Below are 20,808 nucleotides of genomic sequence, written 5' to 3' on the forward strand. Positions count from 1 at the left end.
TATATATATATATATATATATATATATATATATATATATATATATATATATATATATATATATATATATATATATATATATATATATATATATATATATATATATATATATACATATATATATAAATTAAAAGGCATTAAAATAGCATCGACCCTGAAGGCAAGGCAACTTTATTTGTATAGCGCTTTTCATACACAAGGCAGACTCAAAGTGCTTCACAGACAACAAAGTGAAATGAAAGAAAATAAAAGCAAAATTAAAATGCAGACAATAAAAATAAAAACAGTGCAGACGTTAAAAGTTAAAAGATTAAAAGATTTAGCTGAAAGCTAAGGTGAACATAAAAGTCTTCAGTCTAGTTTTAAAAGTAGTGAGAGTTGGGGAGAGTCTGACATCTTCAGGAAGTTTATTCCAGCTATGTGTTGCATAGTGACTGAATGATGATCTCCCTTGATTTGAGTTTACTCTTGGAACCGCTAACAGATTGGTCTCAGAAGATCTTAGTGATCTAGAGGGCGTATATAGTGGGAGCATATCAGTGATATACTTGGGCCCTAGACCATGTAGTGATTTATATGTGAGCAGGAGGATTTTGAAATCTATTCTCTGAAGGGAACGTCTTCCCTATGCTCCTCGACTACAGTCTGCACCGGACCGAACAGCAGGACAGGTGTAACAACTACATTATTACCTGTCACTTTTTATAACTCCTTGTGCAGATCGGAATGCTTATTATTTAAATGTTTACCTAAGTTTGAAGCAAAGGTGGTAATACTAATCGCCACATTTGGCGAGGCGTGTTTTAAAGCAGTTGTTGTGAGAGTAGCGTATGTGTGTGTGTGTGCTCCTTTAAGAATGGCAGTATGTGGGTTGAGTGACTTGAGTAAGTGAGTGGGCAAGTTAGGAGAGGTAGCGCTAGCAATAGCATGGTGAATGTCCGGTTGTGCCCTGTGGAAATTATAAATAAAGTGACCAAGTTGTAACTAATCGACGGCCTCATCATTCCGACCAAAGAGCGGAGATTTACGGACCCATTGTGAAGTGAAAGGTCTCCCAGCTCTCCTCGACCACGGTCTGGGAGCCGACAAGCAGGAAAGGTGTTCAACAGTACCGGTACTTGCAACACGGTGCCTCCCTTTATTGTTAGTTTTGAAGGCCAAAAACCTCCCTATTGCGCTTCACGCACCCTCTTTATTAACCAGTAGAATTGTAGTTTTTTGCCATTTTTCCTCTCCTAGATGTTATCGTGTATGCACTTTGTGTGTGTGTTTTGACACACTCAACATCATGCGCCTCGGCTCTGTAGTCACCGCCGCAAAGCGGCACTCAGGTGAAAGAACGGTACCGGTACTTTTCAAAGGTGGTATAGTACCGATTTCAATTGATTAGTGCCGCGATACTTTATTAATACCGGTATACCGTACAACCCTTGTTCAAACCCTGCAATTCATTGGGGCCTGGTTTCTTTTCTTTTTTAAACTGTCCAAAAAATTATAAAACTATATGGACATCTTAGTTGAAATAGTGTAAAAGAAAGAAAGAAATACAATTGTATATTGTTTAAAAACAGACAAAAATATATAATCAAAAGGGTGCCTTCTGTACTAAACATATAAATATCATACAATTTTTAGCGCCTTGTTTTTACCAGAGCAGACACCGTTCCTTGAGGAAGTAATGCACATTGGTACCTCAGTTTTTGTATGATTCAGTTTTCTTGCAATCTCACTTATCTGTTAATTGGATTTACAATATTTCTCATGGGTAAAATTGTAAGAGTCTGTCTCTGTCGGACATTTTGGAACCGATTACAAATGGCAATCAAGGAACTGTGCTTAAGGTTTTTTTGGGGAAGCATGAACTGATCACTTTCTTGAAAGTTTCACATATTTGTTGCTGAGAATTACATGTGTGCGTGAGCACCATCTTTCTGAGCAACCCGCGCGAAAGAGACTGGCAGCTTGTTGCAAGATGCAGTCGCACCTTCGCCAACTTCTTGCTGCCGCACAATCACAGCATCTCAACACAGCCTGCCCACACAAAAGCGCTCGGCAGCGTGTTGGGGGGATGGAGAGATGCAAATGACTGTAGCGAGCGAGCACAAACTGCCTGCAAGGGCCTAAAGCTACTATCTCATGCAGCGAGCAGAGGAGGCAAAAAGTTACACACCTGCTGGAGCTTTTGGAATAAAGCACAGGGATTAGATGATGGAGGGATGAATAGGTCACGATGCTTTGAGAGCCAAGCTTTGCTCATTTCTGCTGCGTCAGGGAAAACTTAACAGCTTCCTTGGAATAAATGGCATCCTTCTTTTCCATCCCAGCTCTAATTGAAACTCTTTAACATGTCGCCTGACCGCAAGGAAAAGTGGGGGAAGGAGGGAAGCTCAGTGGCGGACATTGTGAATTTAAAGAAGGTATTTATAGCCTGTTGTAGGTGTTGAGTGAGAGGAGTGTGGCCTTAACGTGCCATCTCTCCTTTGGACCATTTCCTCTGATAAAGACCAGATTATAGTACAAGCGTGATAAGATAAAGACTCATTTGGCAACTAATCTGCCTCATCCTTTTAAGCAGAACCTCTCAGCGCAAGCGTCAGCACATGGACGGGTGCCTCCTCCAACATGAAATAAGTTCCTGGTTGCTAAGACTGAAGTGAGTCTGAAGCCTCTTCACACGCAACTTCATTGTGGACTTTTACCAAGCAAAAACCGACCTGACGATGCGATGGTGTTGTCCGCTAGCTAGCATCAGACGTGTGGCAGAGGACAGGGGTCGTGCGATAAGAAATACCGGACAGTTAAAGTTAAAGTACCAATGATTGTCACACACACACTAGGTGTGGTGAAATTTGTCCTCTGCATTTGACCCATCCCCTTGATCACCTCCTGGGAGGTGAGGGGAGCAGTGGGCGGCAGCGGTGCCGCGCCCGGGAATCATTTTTGGTGATTTAACCCCCAATTCCAACCCTTGATGCTGAGTGCCAAGCAGGGAGGTAATGGGTCCCATTTTTATAGTCCTTGGTATGACTCGGCCGGGGTTTCAACTCACAACCTACCGATCTCAGGGCGGACACTCTAACCACTAGGCCACTGAGTAGGACAGCGGTGTGAAGTGAACGCCTGACTCATAATTGTCCTTGTTGTGTTGAAAGCAATTGTCAATATATTTCTTAAACAATTTGTTGATCTGTATTATGTCTGAGCGTACAAACAAACGAGCGACACATGTGAAGAAATGTGGAATCTACTGTTACGGCTTTAATGCAGCAGTTTTCCAACACAGGCAATTAAAGGTCTGTTCGCATGTTACAGCCTGATACCGTTTTGATGCGCACATTTCCGACACGTGAATAGATGTGGGATCTACAGTTATAGCTCCATATATATATATAGATTCCACAAGTTTGCAACACAAGAGCTGTACTACTGAAGTTAATTAATTAACTCATATCATGTTTTGCTTATGGTGAAGATTTATATCCAACTTGGAGAAGGCGAACCACCAAGTTTAATTAAATAGTGGTATTTCAGTTTGAGCACATAATGAGATGAGGCCCCTAAGTTTGATATTCGCAGGTGGATTGGATCACTTCTCGTAGGAAAAGAGGCTCTAATTGGGACTTCGGAATGCAAAAGTGATAGCCGTATCCTTGAGAAGAGACTACCTGTCTAGCTCATAGACCAACATTTAGATTATGACTTAAATGAGTTGTTTTGAAGACACTTTCACATGAACATCTCCTTACATCAGGGGTCCCCAAACTATGGCCCAACATCTAAAATCCGGCCCACGGGAAGTCCTAAGTTAAAAAAAAAAGTGTTTTAATTTTTAATTTTTTTAATTTTATTTTTTTCAACTTTATCTTTCCTTTCTAATGTATTTTATACCGCTTGTTACTCTCGGTGTCTCCTAGCCGCTCAGGCAAATCATATTGTCTAAAAATGAATTTTCCCATCGATAACGTAACAATGTTAAATGTTGATGTTAAATGACAAGTTAAATGTTGATGTTAAATGACAAAACGGATTAATTTGCTGGAATATAAAGACAATGTATATATATATATATATATATATATATATATATATATATATATATATATATATATATATATATATATATATATATATATATATATATATATATATACTGTGTATATATATATATATATATATATATCAGTGGTTCTTAACCTTGTTGGAGGTACCGAACCCCACCAGTTTCATATGCGCATTCACCGAACCCGAACCATAATCATAAAATTATGTTATTATATTAAAAAAATACTAATAAAGATATATTTTACAAACAGAAAGTTACAGGAATGTACACATAATCCCATGTTTACATCCCATTGTGCAACATGTGAATGTTTAGTGGGAACTAAATGTGATATCTGAAAGGGATACACATTATTTCCAAAGTAGGATCCCCACCCAGACATATAATACTAGTACAAAGCTCATGAAAAACAATATGTTATAGTCATTGTAAGTGGGCCAAAACACTTATATTAGAAAATAATCTCATGGAAATGACTGATGTCATTTGATTACAATAATAAAACATTGAACTTGTTATTTAGTCAGGTTTGGGACAGGTGTGCATGTTCACGTCTGACGTCGCTCACATGTGCTCCACCGACTGCTCAAGGAGTTTTTGCGTTTGCTCACACATATGGAAAATTAGACGGAATATTGTTTAGGGGTATCCATACTACGCCGGCAGGGAGAAGTTTTTATTTACACGATGAGTCGGGCGTGTTTTGACCTCCGCTCTGCCGAACCCCTGAGGTCGACTCACCGAACCCCTAGGGTTCGATCGAACCCAGGTTAAGAACCACTGATATATATATATATATATATATATATATATATATATATATATATATATATATATATATATATATATATATATATATATATATATATATATATATATATATATATATATATATATATATATATATATATATATATATATACACATATATATATATTGATATATATATATATATATATATATATACACATATATATATATATTGATATATATATATATATATATATATATATATATATATATATATATATATATATATATATATATATATATATATATATATATATATATATATATATATATATATATATATATATATATATAAAATTTGGCCGGGGGTCGGGCTGTATATATATATATATATATATATATATATATATATATATATATATATATATATATATATATATATATATATATATATATATATATATATATATATATATATATACAGCCCGACCCCCGGCCAAATTTTTTTAACCCAATGCGGCCCCCGAGTCAAAAAGTTTGGGGACCCCTGCCTTACATGGTCAGGTTGTGTTCTTCTGAATTAACACACACCCAGACTCAGGAAGAAGGAATATGAGACTGTGGTTCAGCCTCTCCAGGTTAGGAGTGCCTCACTTTTTTGACGTAACCTCCTCCGGGTACTGCAGTCCTGAATAATGACACTCGCTTGTAATAAAGTAACTTTTTGTTCAGCAAAGCGTCTCCGACGTCTCTTTTGATCCAGCCGCACTGCCGTGTCCCCCTTCTGCCTAGGAGAAGGGGACAAGACCAGAAATACACATCACTACTGTGACAACCTGTTACAGTTTTGATGCGGCAATTTTGCAACACAAGCAAATAAAGACCTGTTCTACCATTACAACCTGTTACAGCTCTAACTTGGATATGCTGTTAGGTCTCTGATTCCCTAATTCTGCGAGACAAGTAGATAAATGACTGGTCAATGTTACAGCCTGTTACAGTTTTGATTCGCAAATTTTCTGACACAGGTAAATAAACGTGGAATCTACTGTTACATCTCTTGTGTGACAATTTTGCGACACAGGCGAACAAAAATGCCTCTTTTACTACTACAGCCTGTTAGCATTTAAATGCGCCAATTTTGGACCACAAGTGAATAAATGCCTGTTCTACTGTTACAGCCTGTTACTGTTCCGATATGTGAATTTTGCAACACGGGCAAATAAATGTGGGCTCTACTGTTACGGCTGTAATTCACAGATTTTGCGGCACATGCGAATAAAGACTTGCACTACTGTTACAGCCTGTTACAGTTTTGATGCGCTAATTTTCGACACAGTCGAAGAAATGCAGAATCTACTGTTACATCTCTGATGCGCAAATTCTGCGACACAAGCGAATAAAGACCTGTTTTAAAGGCCTACTAAAACCCACTACTACCGACCACGCAGTCTGATAGTTTATATATCAATGATGAAATGCAACACATGCCAATACGGCCGGGTTAGATTAGTAAAGTGCAATTTTAAATTTCCCGGGAAACTTCTGGTTGAAAACGTCTAGGTATGATGACGTTTGCGCGTGACGTCAATGGTTGAAGCGGAAGTATTGGGACACATTGTATCCCAATACAAACAGCTCTGTTTTCATCGCAAAATTCCACAGTATTCTGGACATCTGTGTTGGTGAATATTTTGCAATTTTTTTAATGAACAATGGAGATAGCAAAGAAGAAAGCTGTAGGTGGGAAGCGGTGTATTAGCGGCCGGCTGCAGCAACACAAACACGTAGAGAACTGGGACAACAGAGACTCTTACCAGGAGGACTTTGAGTTGGATATGTGCTACCGTGAGTACGCAGCTTTGGCTTCCAAACATTTGATCGCTTGCCCGTACGTGCGTGCCGCTATGTGCATGTCACGTACATGACTTTGGGGAAATATATGTGCTGTATGAACTTTGCGGAAGTGAACGGTACTTTGGGCTGTGGGATTGAGTGTGTTGTGTGGGTGTTTGATTTGTATTGGCGGGTTATATGGACGGGAGGGGGGAGGTGTTTGTTATGCGGATTCATTTGTGGCATATTTAATATAAGCCTGGTTGTGTTGTGGCTAATAGAGTATATTTATGTCTTGTGTTATTTTACTGTTTTAGTCATTCCCAGCTGAATATCAGGTCCCACCCGCCTCTCACAGCATCTTCCTTATCTGAATCGCTCCCACTGCCCTCTAATCCTTCACTCTCACTTTCCTCATCCACGTATCTTTCATCCTCGCTCAAATTAATGGGGTTATCGTCGCTTTCTCAGTCCGAATCGCTCTCGCTGCTGGTGGCCATGATTGTAAACAATGTGCAAATGTGAGGAGCTCCACAACCTGTGACGTCACGCTACTTCCGGTACAGGCAAGGCTTTTTTATCAGCGACCAAAAGTTGCGAACTTTATCGTCGATGTTCTCTACTAAATCCTTTCAGCAAAAATATGGCAATGTCGCAAAATGTTCAAGTATGACACATAGAATGGACCTGCTATCCCCGTTTGAATAAGAAAATCTCATTTCAGTAGGCCTTTAATGTTACAGCCTGTTACAGTTTTGATGCGCCAATTTTCACACACAACACACACCTGTTGTTACCCTTGTAGACTGTTATGGCTCTGCTGCCCCAATTCTGCCAGACAAGTAGACAAATGCCTTCTCAATGTTACAGCCTGTTACATTTTCTGTCACAGGCGAATAAATGTGGAATCTACTGTTACATCTTTTTTGCGACAATTTTGCGACACGGGCGAATAAATGCTCATTCTGCCGTTGCAGCCTGTTACGTCTCTGATGCAAGAGTCTGTTGAAAGTGATTGTCCCTGTCAAACAAGCGTCCGCCATATATCTGATACGCCAATTTAGCAGAGTCTATGTGTTAAAGATGCTTGACACTGTCGAAAAGATCGAATCAAATCTCCAAAAGTGCATCAGATCGCCGCTTGATAGTTTTTCCTTTGAAACGCCCGAAGGTCAGTCCTCTGTAATTCCTTTACTTTCTCAGCAGTCTTTTCCAAGACATCTGATTAGGGTTAGATGGTCTTCCGTCTTGGAGTCCACAACCTTCAAACCCTGTGAGATGTTAAAGGTTCCGGCAGGAGAACAGAAGCTGTCCTTGTGTTACAGTTCTCAAAGTCCACGTGGGCAGAGGACTGAGGAAGTGGAGGAAGTGGCGTGTCGCCGCAGGAAGACTGAGGACTTGGCTCCTGATGGTGCTGAACTCTGGCCAGAAGAGTTGACTTCCCCTCCTTCTCTTTCTCGTCCTCACCTTCTTTCCCAATGTCCTCATGGTTCTGTTGAACCAGAGACAGAGGAGGCGGGTAGAGGGCCCAGTTTTGGTTGGAGACTTGGTCGCCATCTCTCTCTTCCCACTGCTCTTGACTGTCGAAGCTGTCCTTTTCCGAGTCGTCCCAGCCCAGATCCCCGTTCAGGTCCTCCAAGTCATCCGACGTTTCTAACCTGTGGACTTCTCGATCCCGGTTCTCATAGAGCAGCGTGGCGGCGCAGATGAAGATAAAGAGGCCCACACCCATGACCACGGGCCCGGACAGTTTCATTCTCTCCACATGGCTTCCCCCGCGTCCTCCCACAGGCTTGGGCACAGCGGACACGTAACCCACCACGGCCACGCTCATCCCTGCCAGCACCACGACCACGCCCACCATCAGCCACACGCCCGGGGCCGAGCGCAGGTGCAGTCGAGTTCGGGTGGCTCCGCCCTTTCTCAAGTGACATGGGAGGCAGGCGGGTGAGGAGCGGCAGGAGGCGGGGCTACTGACATTGCTGCTGGCAGCTGTCATCCTGTGGTTTTAACTGGGAGACAAAGTGTGCGGCATTAGGAAGTGTTTTTGGAGAGGACACAAACAGGAAATAGCTGCTTAAATACGACATGTGGCTCAGTTAATGAGACATCTGTCCTCTGTGGGGCTGCAGCACTCTCAAACACTGCATGGGCTGCATGTTTTGTATTTCATACAGAGCATTGATTCAAGTCAATATTCAGGTAATAGCTTGTGAGTCGCAAGCAAAACTATGTCTTTTTTCAAAATTGGCCAGTGGGGCAGTTATGATTAAGAGTTCTGCCTAGCAACAAGCGCCCAATCAGAGTAATGCTGTCTGTTGGCTCGGGGTTTGTTTTATTAAACGACACGACCGATGAATCCACAACTGTGAATGTTGCAGAAGCCAAATACATTTGCTGCTTTGAAAAAATTGCATTTTTAAATCAATTTTTACCGCTCAAGTTCCTGAAGAAATGCTGCTTTGAACAGAAAAGTCTCATAATCTTACATCGAATCAAAAGTGGCACAGTCTGGGTATTCTGCAAAACCCAAAACCAGTGAATTTGGCACATTGTGTAAATCGTAAATAAAAACAGAATACAATGATTTGCAAATCCTTTTCAACTTATATTCAATTGAATAGACTGCAAAGACAAGATATTTAACGATCAAACTGGAAAACTTAGCTCATTTGCAACATGTTTCAAAAAAGCTGGCACAAGTGACAAAAAAGACTGAGAAAGTTGAGGAATGCTCATCAAACACTTATTTGGAACATCCCACAGGTGAACAGACAAATTGGGAACAGGTGGGTGCCATAATTAGGTATAAAAGTAGATTCCATGAAATGCTCAGTTATTCACAAACAAGGATGGGGCGAGGGTCACCACTTTGTGAAAAATTCATCAGCAAATTGTTGAACAGTTTAAGAACAACATTTCTCAATGAGCTATTGCAAGGAATTTAGGGATTTCACCATCTACGGTCCGTAATATCATCAAAAGGTTCAGAGAATCTGGAAAAATCACTGCACGTAAGCGGCTAAGCCCGTGACCTTCGATCCCTCAGGCGGTACTGCATCAAAAAGCGACATCAGTGTGTAAAGGATATCACCACATGGGCTCAGGAACACTTCAGAAAACCACTGTCAGTAACTACAGTTCGTCGCTACATCTGTAAGTGCAAGTTAAAACTCTACTATGCAAAGCGAAAACTATTTATCAACAACACCCAGAAATGCCGCCCGCTTTGCTGGGCTTGAGCTCATCTAAGATAGACTGATGCAAAGTGTAAAAGTGTTCTGTGGTCTGACGAGTCCACATTTGAAACTGTGGACGTTGTGTCCTCCGGAACAAAGAGGAAAAGAATCATCCGGACTGTTCTAGGCGCAAAGTTCAAAAGCCAGCATGTGTGATGGTATGGGGGTGTATTAGTGCCCAAGGCATGGGTAACTTACACATCTGTGAAGGCACCATTCATGCTGAAAGGTACATTCAGATTTTGGAGCAACATATGTTGCCATCCAAGCAACGTTACCATGGACGCCCCTGCTTATTTCAGCAAGACAATGCCAAGCCACGTGTTACAACAGCATGGCTTCATAGTAAAAGAGTGCGGGTACTAGACTGGCCTGCCTGTAGTCCAGACCTGTCTCCCATTGAAAATGTGTGGTGCATTATGAAGCCTAAAATACCACAACGGAGACCCCTGGACTGTTGAACAACTTAAGCTGTACATCAAGCAAGAATGGGAAAGAATTCCACCTGAGAAGCTTAAAAAATGTGTCTCCTCAGTTCCCAAACGTTTACTGAGTGTTGTTAAAAGGAAAGGCCATGTAACACAGTGGTAAAAATGTTCCTGTGCCAACTTTTTTGTAATGTGTTGCTGCCATTCAATTCTAAGTTAATGATTATTTGCAAAAAAAATTACGTTTCTCTGTTTGAACATTAAATATCTTGTCTTTGCAGTCTATTCAATTGAATAAAAGTTGAAAAGGATTTGCAAATCAGTGTATTCTGTTTTTATTTACGAATTACACAACGTGCCAACTTCACTGGTTTTGGGCTTTGTGCAGTATCCCTGTGTGCAACACACTATTTGTTTATGTCGACCATCGACTGCTTCGGTCTTATCAGAGCACCGGCTGCCGTTTGCAGAAGCATCCGCAAGCCACAGTGTGAACGCATACACATCCACACAAACATGGCGCTTTATTGATTAAAAAGTACCGAGCATTGCAGTTTTTATCATCTGTCATCCAGTTTAAGAACTGATTTGACTCTTTTTTGTTGCCACTGCAGCTTTTCCTAACTCCTCCTCTAGCAGAACATGTGTGTAAGGAGCTTGTTCTCGGCCACCAAGTGCTTTTAGCAACATGAAGTGTTGCTGGCTGCACTGCAACGTAGTTCAAAAAAGAGGAAAAGGTCGCCTTTACTTGCCTTGTTTTGCTGCTCAGCATCAATCATCATCTCACTCAAGAAGCATCGGTTCCCTCCGTCGTCCACTTATCCTCCTTGGCTTGTGGCGCTCAAATGGAGACTTTCACCTTTTGTTCCCCTCATCCTCCTTGAGCTCGTGTGCATCTGCAGGCTGATCATCAACCTTTTTATCCAAGCAACTCACACTGTTGTTGGAAAAGTGCTGCAAAGCTGCTCTGCCTCCTCTCGCTCTGTGTGTGTGTGTGTGTGGGTGTGTGTGTGTGTGTGTGTGTGTGTGTGTGTGTGTGTGTGTGTGTGTGTGTGTGTGTGTGTGTGTGTGTGTGTGTGTGTGTGTGTGTGTGTGTGTGTGTGTGTGTGTGTGTGTGGAGGAGGGGTCGTGGGAATGCGGGGCAGTCTCACGGTGACTCCTGTTATACTTGGAGGTTCACATTGATGTAACGACACATTTTTTACTAGCCATAAAAGGGGCGACTTTTAACCTTCAAGCAAAAATAGATGCAACATGTGTTAGAAATACACAAGAAGACTAGAAAAATAAACGTGTTGATTTACAGCAGGACTGTCCAACTCACGGCCGGTGGAGCATTCTTTTTATTAGTCTCATTGTGGAAATTATTTTACTTTTAAAAAAGGATTCAACTGTAAACAAACGGCATCTGTTTTGCTTTTGCTTTTCTTAAACAGCACTGCAAGGGTAGCAGTTTAACAAGTATAAGAAGATACACAACAAGTTACACAAAGGCAACTATTTAAACCAGGGGTCCCCAAACTTTTTGACTCCGGGGCCACATTGGGGTAAAACAATTTGGCTGGGGGCCGCATTATATATATATATATATATACATATATATATATATATATATATATATATATATATATATATATATATATATATATATATATATATATATATATATATATATATATATATATATATATATATATATATATATATTATATGTAAATGTGTGTGTGTGTATATATGTATATGTATATGTAAATGTGTATATATATGTATATGTCTATGTACACTACCGTTCACATTGAAATGTCCTTATTTTTTAAGGAAAAGCACTGTACTTTTCAATGTGTATAGAGGCCCATTTCCAGCAACTATCACTCCAGTGTTCTAATGGTACAATGTGTTTGCTCATTGGCTCAGAAGGCTAATTGATGATTAGAAAACCCTTGTGCAATCATGGTCACACATCTGAAAACAGTTTAGCTCGTTACAGAAGCTACAAAACTGACCTTCCTTTGAGCAGATTGAGTTTCTGGAGCATCACATTTGTGGGGTCAATTAAACGCTCAAAATGGCCAGAAAAAGAGAACTTTCATCTGAAACTCGACAGTCTATTCTTTTTCTTAGAAATGAAGGCTATTCCACAAAATTGTTTGGGTGACCCCAAACTTTTGAACATGTATATATATGTGTATATATGTATATATATATGTCATACTTGCCAACCTTGAGACCTCCAATATCGGGAGGTGGGGGGGGGAACAGCTAGAATTCACCAACTCAAGTATTTCATATATATATATATATATATATATATATATATATATATATATATATATATATATATATATATATATATATATATATATATATATATATATATATATATATATTTATATATATATATATATATGAAATACTTGACTTTCAGTGAATTCTAGCTATATATATATATATATATATATATATATATATATATATATATATATATATATATATATATATATATATATATATTTATTTTATTTACATAAAAGAAATACTTGAATTTCAGTGTTCCGGTGGCTATCCATTAGATGGCAGTATTGTCCTGTTTAACTTCTCCGTTCATGATGAGTATATCATTTCGGCCACCGTGTTCAATGGAGAAGTCTGTTCTACATATTTACAGGCAACATACACCTTCCCCTTCGAACGTCTCCTTGTTGTGTGCGCAGTTGTGCACTCTACTCTCTAAAAGCCCTAGATGTTATGACGTCATTGGGCAGGCAAGCTGTTTATATTGTGGGAAAGCGGACGTGAGAACAGGCTGTCCCCACTCCGCATTGAGCTGGAGGGGGCGTGGCCTCCAGCTCCGGCTGAATACCGGGAGTTTGTCGGGAGAAAATCTCTGCCGGGAGGTTGTCGGGAGAGGTGCTGAATACCGGGATTCTCCCGCTAAAAACGGGAGGGTTGGCAAGTATAATATATGTATGTGTATATATGTATATATATATATATATATATATATATATATATATATATATATATATGTATATATGTGTATATATGTATATGTGTCTATATGTGTGTATATATATATATATATATATATATATATATATATATATATATATATATATATATATATATATATATATATATATATATATATATATATATATATATATATATATATATATATATATATATATATATATATCAGTGGCGTGCAGTCACTAGAGGCAGGGGAGGCAGGGCCTCACCTGCCATCATGGAAAGAAAAAAAAAAGAAAAAGAAAAAAAAATTAATTAAATTGTTATATGTATCCAGTGATTATACTAAAGTTATTTTCCATTTAACTTCACCAGTTTTAGATTATTTTTATTTTTATTTTCACATTTGCTGTTCAAATACTGAGAAGAGACGGTGCGGTGATCAGCAGCCAGTTGAGGCACTTGTGCCTCACCATGGATTGCGACTCGGCTAACTGCTGGCCTGCTGTGAAGTGACACCGTATTGCTATATGAATTATATTATACATTTCCATAGTTTAGTTAGCTGAGGTATATAATGTACAGTGTATTTTGTCAACAACGTTATGTGTGTAACGTATTTTTAGTGCTGAGCGATCATAAATCTGCTGCGGAGACACACTGTGTGAGGCTTGTATCATAACCCCGCCTCCTGGTGCCAAGCACCTCCGCCGCAGAATGCACTGCCCGACGGGAGCACCGCGGCCACACCAACCAAAGCCCACACCCAAACCCTCCACGTGCAAGACCGAATCCACCCAAAAAAAGTCACTTAACAAGAAGCCAAAAAGTGCAAAATCAACAATGCTCGCGCTGCAGGAGCCGCGAACGACCGCAGGGACACAACATTAGGTACACCTGCACTGCAGGTTCATATGTTTTTAAATTTGACTGTGATGATGCAGTCGTGCCTCACCAGACATTAACCTCACCGCACGCCACTGATATATATATATATATATATATATATATATATATATATATATATATATATATATATATATATATATATATATATATATATATATATATATATATATATATATATATATATATGTATTCATTCATATATATTCCTCGTGCACTAATTGACTTAAAGAGCGCACTTGCTGCATGTCACGTTATCGATGGTAAAATGCATTTTTAGACAATATGATTTGCCTGAGTGGCTAGGAGATGGTAGAAAATGGACTAGTAAGGACAAATTTAAAAAATAATAATAATACAAAAAAATACAAATAAATTTTTTTAACTTGGGACTTCCCGCGGGCCGGATTTTGGATGCTGGGGGGCCGTTTCCGGCCCGCGGGCCGTAGTTTGGGGACCCCTGATTTAAACGGTAGTGAACTACACTTGAATAAGCAATGACATGCAATAACATGCATTTGTGAAATTAAATTTAACAACAAAAACAGCAAAAAAGTGTGATGGAATTTAAAAAGAGAAAAGGCTGAAGTGACACAAAGTCTCAAAATATATGAAATGTTTTACACATAAAAATAATGTAAAAAGAAAAGGCTGAAATGTTGATACTAACACTGACACAAAGTCTTTTTATATATTTTTTAGAATGTATCATAATTGTTATGTTCATATTTTTAAAGAGTTATTAAAAGGGTGGCTTGGCTCAGTTGGTAGAGCGGCCGTGCCAGCAACTTGAGGGTTTCGGGTTCAATTCCCACTTCCGCCATCCTCGTCACTGCCGTTGTGTCCTTGGGCAAAACTCTCAGTGCCACCCACACTGGTTTAAATGTAGCCTAAAGATATAGATCAGGGGTCCCCAAACTGCGGGCCGGATCCGGCCCCCCAGCATCCAAAATCCAGCCCACGGGAAGTCCAAAGTTAAAAAAAAAAGTGTTTTAATTTTTATTTTATTTTATTTATTTATTTTATCTTTCCTTTCTAATCCATTTTATACCGCTTGTTACTCTTGGTGTCTCCTAGCCGCTCAGGCAAATCATATTGTCTAAAAATGAATTTCCCCATCGAAAACGTGACAATATTAAATGTTGATGAACATCAATGTTATTTGATGTTAAATGACAAAACAGATTAACTCGCTGGAATATAAAGACAATGTATATATATATATATATATACAGTATATATATATAAATATACAGCCCGGCCCCCGGCCAAATTTTTTTAACCCAATGCGGCCCCCGAGTCAAAAAGTTTGGGGACCCCTGATGTAGATAATGGGTTTCACTACGTAAAGCGCTTTGATTCTCTAGAGAAAAGCGCTATATAAATATACTTCACTTGACTTCTTTAAATATTTATAACATATTTATTTTACAACATATCAAAATGGTTCCATGCATCCCCTGAAGACTTTAGTGTATAGTTTAATAATCTGATGTTTGAAATGTTAACTACCGGTACTCCAACATATCAACGTCAATTATTGGACACAACATTAGAGACATCTGCACTTATGCAAAAATATTGCCTTTCTGAAGACAAGCAAAATAGACTGCTGTAGACGACCACTAGACATCCAGATTTGTTTTTCTCATTCATTTCAAGGTAGATTACAAGTGTGCATACTTTAAAAACATGTGCCCTTATCATGTATTATTGTTCTGACCAATAAACCACATGTAATTAAACCCCTAAAAGGCAGAGGTGATTAAAATGTGTCATTGTGTGACAATCATTGGTACTTTAACTTGTCACATTTTCATACTTAACTCTCACAATTTCAGGCTGCAATTAAGTGCTGGTTTTGTCACACACTAGAATTAAGTGTACTTTAAACTAGTACAAGTACACACAAAGTCTGGTTTAAGTTTCATTAGGGTCAAACGAGGACAAGAGTCAATGTGTCTTATTTTATTCTCTTACACTCATTCCACACAGCCCAGCTTCCTCTTAGTCAAGACGGCGTACCAACAACCCTTAAATTAGAAAACATAAATAAAAGCTGTGTGCATTATAAACACTTCATGTTGAACACATTCCTTAAAGTCTTAAAATGACTTCATGACATGGCCATCTTTAGGTAGCTGCATTCTATGTACATGACAAGACAAAAACAAAGAACAGATGGTGCTTTTTTTTTTACATTCATGTGCCATCAAAACAAATAAAAATAAAAAAAAAGCTTCTTCACCAAATGAAACTTGTCATTTGATCCCATAATTCTCTGTCAGCCAGTGCTTTCTCCCTCTAGCGGATAAAGAAGAAGCTAATATTGCCTTTTGCAAAACCTCTGCAGGATTGTTTGTATTAGAAGCTTAAAAAGAATGTAAAAGCGATCACTTTGAACTGTGTTGAATAAAAAATGATGCAGCGTGTTTTAAAGGTGTCTGTAGTTGTTTTAGTGGAGTCAGTAAACAGCTAACTCTCCTCCTGTGTCCATCCAGGAGGGAGCTAGAAGGAAATGTCTTCTTAAAGCACCGAGGTGAACTTTTCATTCTTCATCCGCGTTCTTCAGCATCAAGATGGCGTTGTAGATCTTGAGGGCTGGGCCCAACTTGATGGACAGGATCTTGACGATGTCTGATTGGGTGAGGAGCAGGAAGGCCTCGCCGTCTATTTGCTGGGGAGAGCAAAGGAAATATTAAAACCACCACTATTAAACCACGATAAATGCTACGGAGTACCTCGGTTTTAAAAGTAACAGCGTGTTCTTTGCAGCCTGGAAGTCCTTTGACAAAAGTCGCCACCTGATAGAACAACACAAGTTATGAGCAGCTGGTCAGCAACAAAAAGTGTTTATAATCTCTGCTCGCCTCCTCAGAAGTCCACGCCGCCACCCGCTTGGCCGTCAGCCCCAGAACCTCAGGCAGCAGCTGACAGTGTTTGTCCCAGCACAGTGCCACCCGCTGGTGGGGGGCCGCCGTGAGTCCGGGGGAGAAGACGGATTCGTGAAGTGCCTGCTGCAGGGCAGTGGAGTCTGCTGGAGAGGCCGCGGGAAGAAGCAAAGAGGTTTGGCTTTTTTTTCTATTCTTCTATTCCACATTTAATTAGAAACAGGATTTACTTGTCTGCAAACAACACTTTGATACACAACTCTAGAAGAGGGTCCACATCGACAACTCACAAGTTCCACTATAAAAGGTGAGTGTTTGGTTGTTTCTCCTATAACTATAAACATTGGTTAACCTCTTTTTACACTAGTTAGTCATTACATATGTATTTAAAGATAAAATACACTTTTTTTTAATAAACACATTGGTTACTATCATATAATGAGACCTGTGAAATACATTTGTGACATGAATGACTTTTATATTATGGCAACATCATCACACTATTTCAAGTTTTTACATGTAAATATGAATTGTGTTAACTTCTCCACTTAGTAAGTGTTCATATGTTGATTTAAACATTGGCTGTAGTTAATTAAGGTGCGTACGACGTTACAATATAAGTGCTTATGAACATATACAAATATTGACTTTATTATAAACACATTGAGCCTGATCCACTAAAGGTTTGCGTGTATTAAAACACGAGCAAACTTGATAGCACACGCAAAAGTGATCTACTGAATTTGTCCTCAGAGGATTGCCTCTCAAAGGAGACCAACCTTTCTTACCTGTTGGTACCTGTTTTTGTGTATTTGCCATCTGCATAAGTCCTGGAAATGTGAAACCATGGCGTACATATTAAAAAACCTTCTTGCCTTGCAGTTTGGAATTTGTGACGTTTTTTTCCAATTTTTACACGACGATCTTTGCACGAGTCTGCCATTGTAGTCCGACGGTGTAGTCAATAAGTTCCTTCTTTTTCTCTATCGTCTTGTTGTGGGGCAGACTGGCTCGTACATGCACATGCATCCTCCGCTGTTGCCATTTCTAATACAAAATAGTGCATAGTTCTAACTTATATCTGTCAGTAGACTGCATATGGAAGCACTAAAAACTACAGCAAAGATGGCGGGGAGAAGAAGCAGTCAAAGTGGAGGCACATAAATAAGACCACCCACAAAATGGCACATCTTGAAGGGAGGGTCAGAAAGCAGCTTGAAAACGGTCTGTAAAACATAATCTATGCAAAATTTTGACCAAAGAACCACCATTATATGTTATGTAGATCATAAGGAAGTGTTTGACATGTAAAAAAAAAAAATCCTAACATGAGCCGAATTAGGAGCACAATCCGTTTAGTGTGTCGGTCTTCATGAATATGCAGAATATATATGCTGATCATCAGAACACCCACAATACTGGGAGGAGAAAAAGCCCATGTGACAATTCAGCACACACAGTGTTATTTATCAAGACTAAAATATTGGTATCAGGACAACCCGAGTTAGAACTATATGCTACTTTGTATTAGAAATGGCAAAGAAAAAGAAGGAACTTATTGATTACAATAGCAGACTCGCGCGAAGCTCTTTGGGTAAATTTCAACCATATGTGGAGATACTGTATTAGCTGACATCACAATTTGGAAAAACGTCAAATTTGGGCAAAAAGTATGAAGGAAGACAAGATTTTTTTAATAAATATCTCCACAATGCCTCCATGGTTTGATTTCAAATTTTCGAAACTTATGCAGGTCCCAAATACACAAAAACAGGTACCAATAGGTAGGAAAAGTTGATTTTGCATTATAGTTCCTCTTTAAGGTGCAGAATAAAGACATTTGGTGTCTGCTGGTGTTTTTTTCAATGAGTAAAATTTTTCATTTACAAAATATATTATTATATCTCCTATTTGACAAACGTCTTCCAATATGCATTTTCTTGCGTTTCAATCATTCCAGGCGTAGAGACATAGTAATAGATAGTCCACCACCTCCCTGAAGAGAGCGCCGTCAGCGTGCTAAAAATAGTTTCTGTTGTCTAGATTGCGATTTTTATATTGAAGAAAAGGTGTAACAGGTTATATATCTGCACTGCTTCTTCAATATTGCAAAACCCCACAGGTTGGGGAGCATGACAACATGAATGTGGGGGAATTTAGTGTTTCCATGGGCACTAAATGCCGGTAGTGCATGCAAAATCCTCAATCAAATAGTGTGGTTTGTGCCACGTTTGCACTTGTTATCTATTATACACGTAGTCATAGTAGATCACAGGCAACACGCCCACTATTTGTACACACAATTATATAGTTTGCACACGTTGTTTAGTGGAAAGATAATAAAAGTGAGTACACGTGTGTGTGTGTGTGTTCCTCCCTAAATCTTCCATGCTGTTCAACAAGGTAGCAGTTCATTAATTATTCATGATGTGTCGTACACTTAAGACACTGTAATGCTCCCTTTAGCTACTTTAAAAGTAGAGCAGAATAAACTCATCAAATATTTAACATACCACAGTAGACTGCATAAGTTTGTGCCAAATAATGAACCCCCACTTGAATTTTTAAGGTCATCGTTAACTAGGGTTGTACCAGTACTAATAAAGTACCCGGTACTATTGAATTAAAACCAGATACTACACTGCCTTTGAGAAATATCGGTACTTTTTCTTCATCCACATGCTGCCGTGCGGCGGTGGCGTTGCTGAGCCGAGCCGCATGTTGTTGAGTGTGTCAAAACGCACACGCACAGCGCATACAAGCAGAAACAGGGTGGAGAGGAAGAATGGCAAAAAACCCAGACAATTCTACTGGTTAATAAAAAGGGTGCGTGAAGCGCAATATGGAGGTGTTTGGGCTTCAAAACTCACTAGACAGGTAATGCTTTAAACACAGATGCGCAGCGCTGCAAACGCTGCTTTAAAACATGCCTCGCCAAAGGTGGCAGTACAGTATTACCACCTTTGCTTCAAACTTAGGTAAACATTTTAAATAAAAATTCAGATCTGCACAAGGAATTTATAAGGTAGCTCTCCTATTGCATAGTTCTCCTGTTCCCCAATGCATCCCCCAGACACACAGCTGATTGGCTTGTTGCCAATTATTAGCACAGTCCAAACGGTCCACGTAGCAAATGTATGTAACAAATTCCGACAATGTGTTTTATCTTTAACAAAGTGTTTTTCCTGTTACATGTCTTACAGTATCTGTGTAGATTTAGCCATAGTATTGTTTTTAGTATTTACTAATGATTGTATTTTTCTTAATGCAACCATAAATCATGAAGCATTTAATACAAAGTCAATAAACCTTTCTATTCTATTTTAACCTACGGTAGTCCTAAAATGATGCAGGCTATATGTAGTATATACAATTGTAAAATGTTCTTTGAGCGCAATAAATAAAGCATTGTGTTTAATGCCTTTTAATTTTTATTTTAACTTTCTTAAATTGTTCTTTGAGTGCAATAAAAACAAATGTTTAATATATCGTAAGATTTTCTGTTCAAATGAAGCCAATAATGACATTTTTTGTGGTCCCGTTTATTTTGAAAAGTATCGATATACATTTTGTTACCGCTACCAAAATATTGATATCGGGACAATGATATGGTTAACATAGCTTCATGATGTTATAGAACAATTGCCCCTTCATTCGATTGTTATCATTGTTTACCAACAAACTGATAGAAAACTGCTTTGGGATCAGAAGTCAAAGTGACAACAG

At 38.9% G+C, this 20,808-nt stretch overlaps 2 protein-coding genes across 13 annotated transcripts in view; both read right to left on the reverse strand.

Moving 5' to 3' along the window:
- Nucleotides 1-7,118: 7,118 nt before the first annotated feature.
- On the reverse strand, nt 7,119-11,322 carry LOC133659931 (uncharacterized). Its single transcript, XM_062062841.1, has 2 exons — nt 11,068-11,322; nt 7,119-8,660 (listed from the first exon to the last, which is right to left on the reverse strand). Exon 2 carries the CDS (start codon nt 8,645-8,647, stop codon nt 7,913-7,915), a length of 735 nt encoding a protein of 244 aa, XP_061918825.1. The 5' UTR covers nt 8,648-8,660; nt 11,068-11,322; the 3' UTR covers nt 7,119-7,912.
- Nucleotides 11,323-16,144: 4,822 nt separating this feature from the next.
- The window catches only part of l3mbtl1b (L3MBTL histone methyl-lysine binding protein 1b), a 69,271-nt gene continuing 64,607 nt past the window's right edge, over nt 16,145-20,808 (reverse strand). For 9 of the 12 annotated variants that reach the window (XM_062062844.1, XM_062062852.1, XM_062062851.1 and 6 more), the window contains exons 20-22: nt 17,062-17,228; nt 16,933-16,995; nt 16,145-16,868 (exon numbers count right to left, since the gene is read on the reverse strand). In XM_062062844.1, the coding sequence (XP_061918828.1) occupies nt 16,740-16,868; nt 16,933-16,995; nt 17,062-17,228 (359 nt within the window). In that variant the 3' untranslated portion in view covers nt 16,145-16,739. The remainder of the gene's footprint in view (nt 16,869-16,932; nt 16,996-17,061; nt 17,229-20,808) is intronic. The other 3 variants (XM_062062855.1, XM_062062854.1, XM_062062850.1) reach the window with 1 other exon arrangement.

Source organism: Entelurus aequoreus, linkage group LG11, assembly GCF_033978785.1.
Source record: "Entelurus aequoreus isolate RoL-2023_Sb linkage group LG11, RoL_Eaeq_v1.1, whole genome shotgun sequence".
In the NCBI taxonomy this organism is placed as follows: domain Eukaryota; kingdom Metazoa; phylum Chordata; class Actinopteri; order Syngnathiformes; family Syngnathidae; genus Entelurus; species Entelurus aequoreus.

Bases quoted from the DNA above. Each gene is read 5' to 3' on its own strand.
- LOC133659931 (XM_062062841.1), bottom strand. From the start codon at position 8,647: ATGACAGCTGCCAGCAGCAATGTCAGTAGCCCCGCCTCCTGCCGCTCC.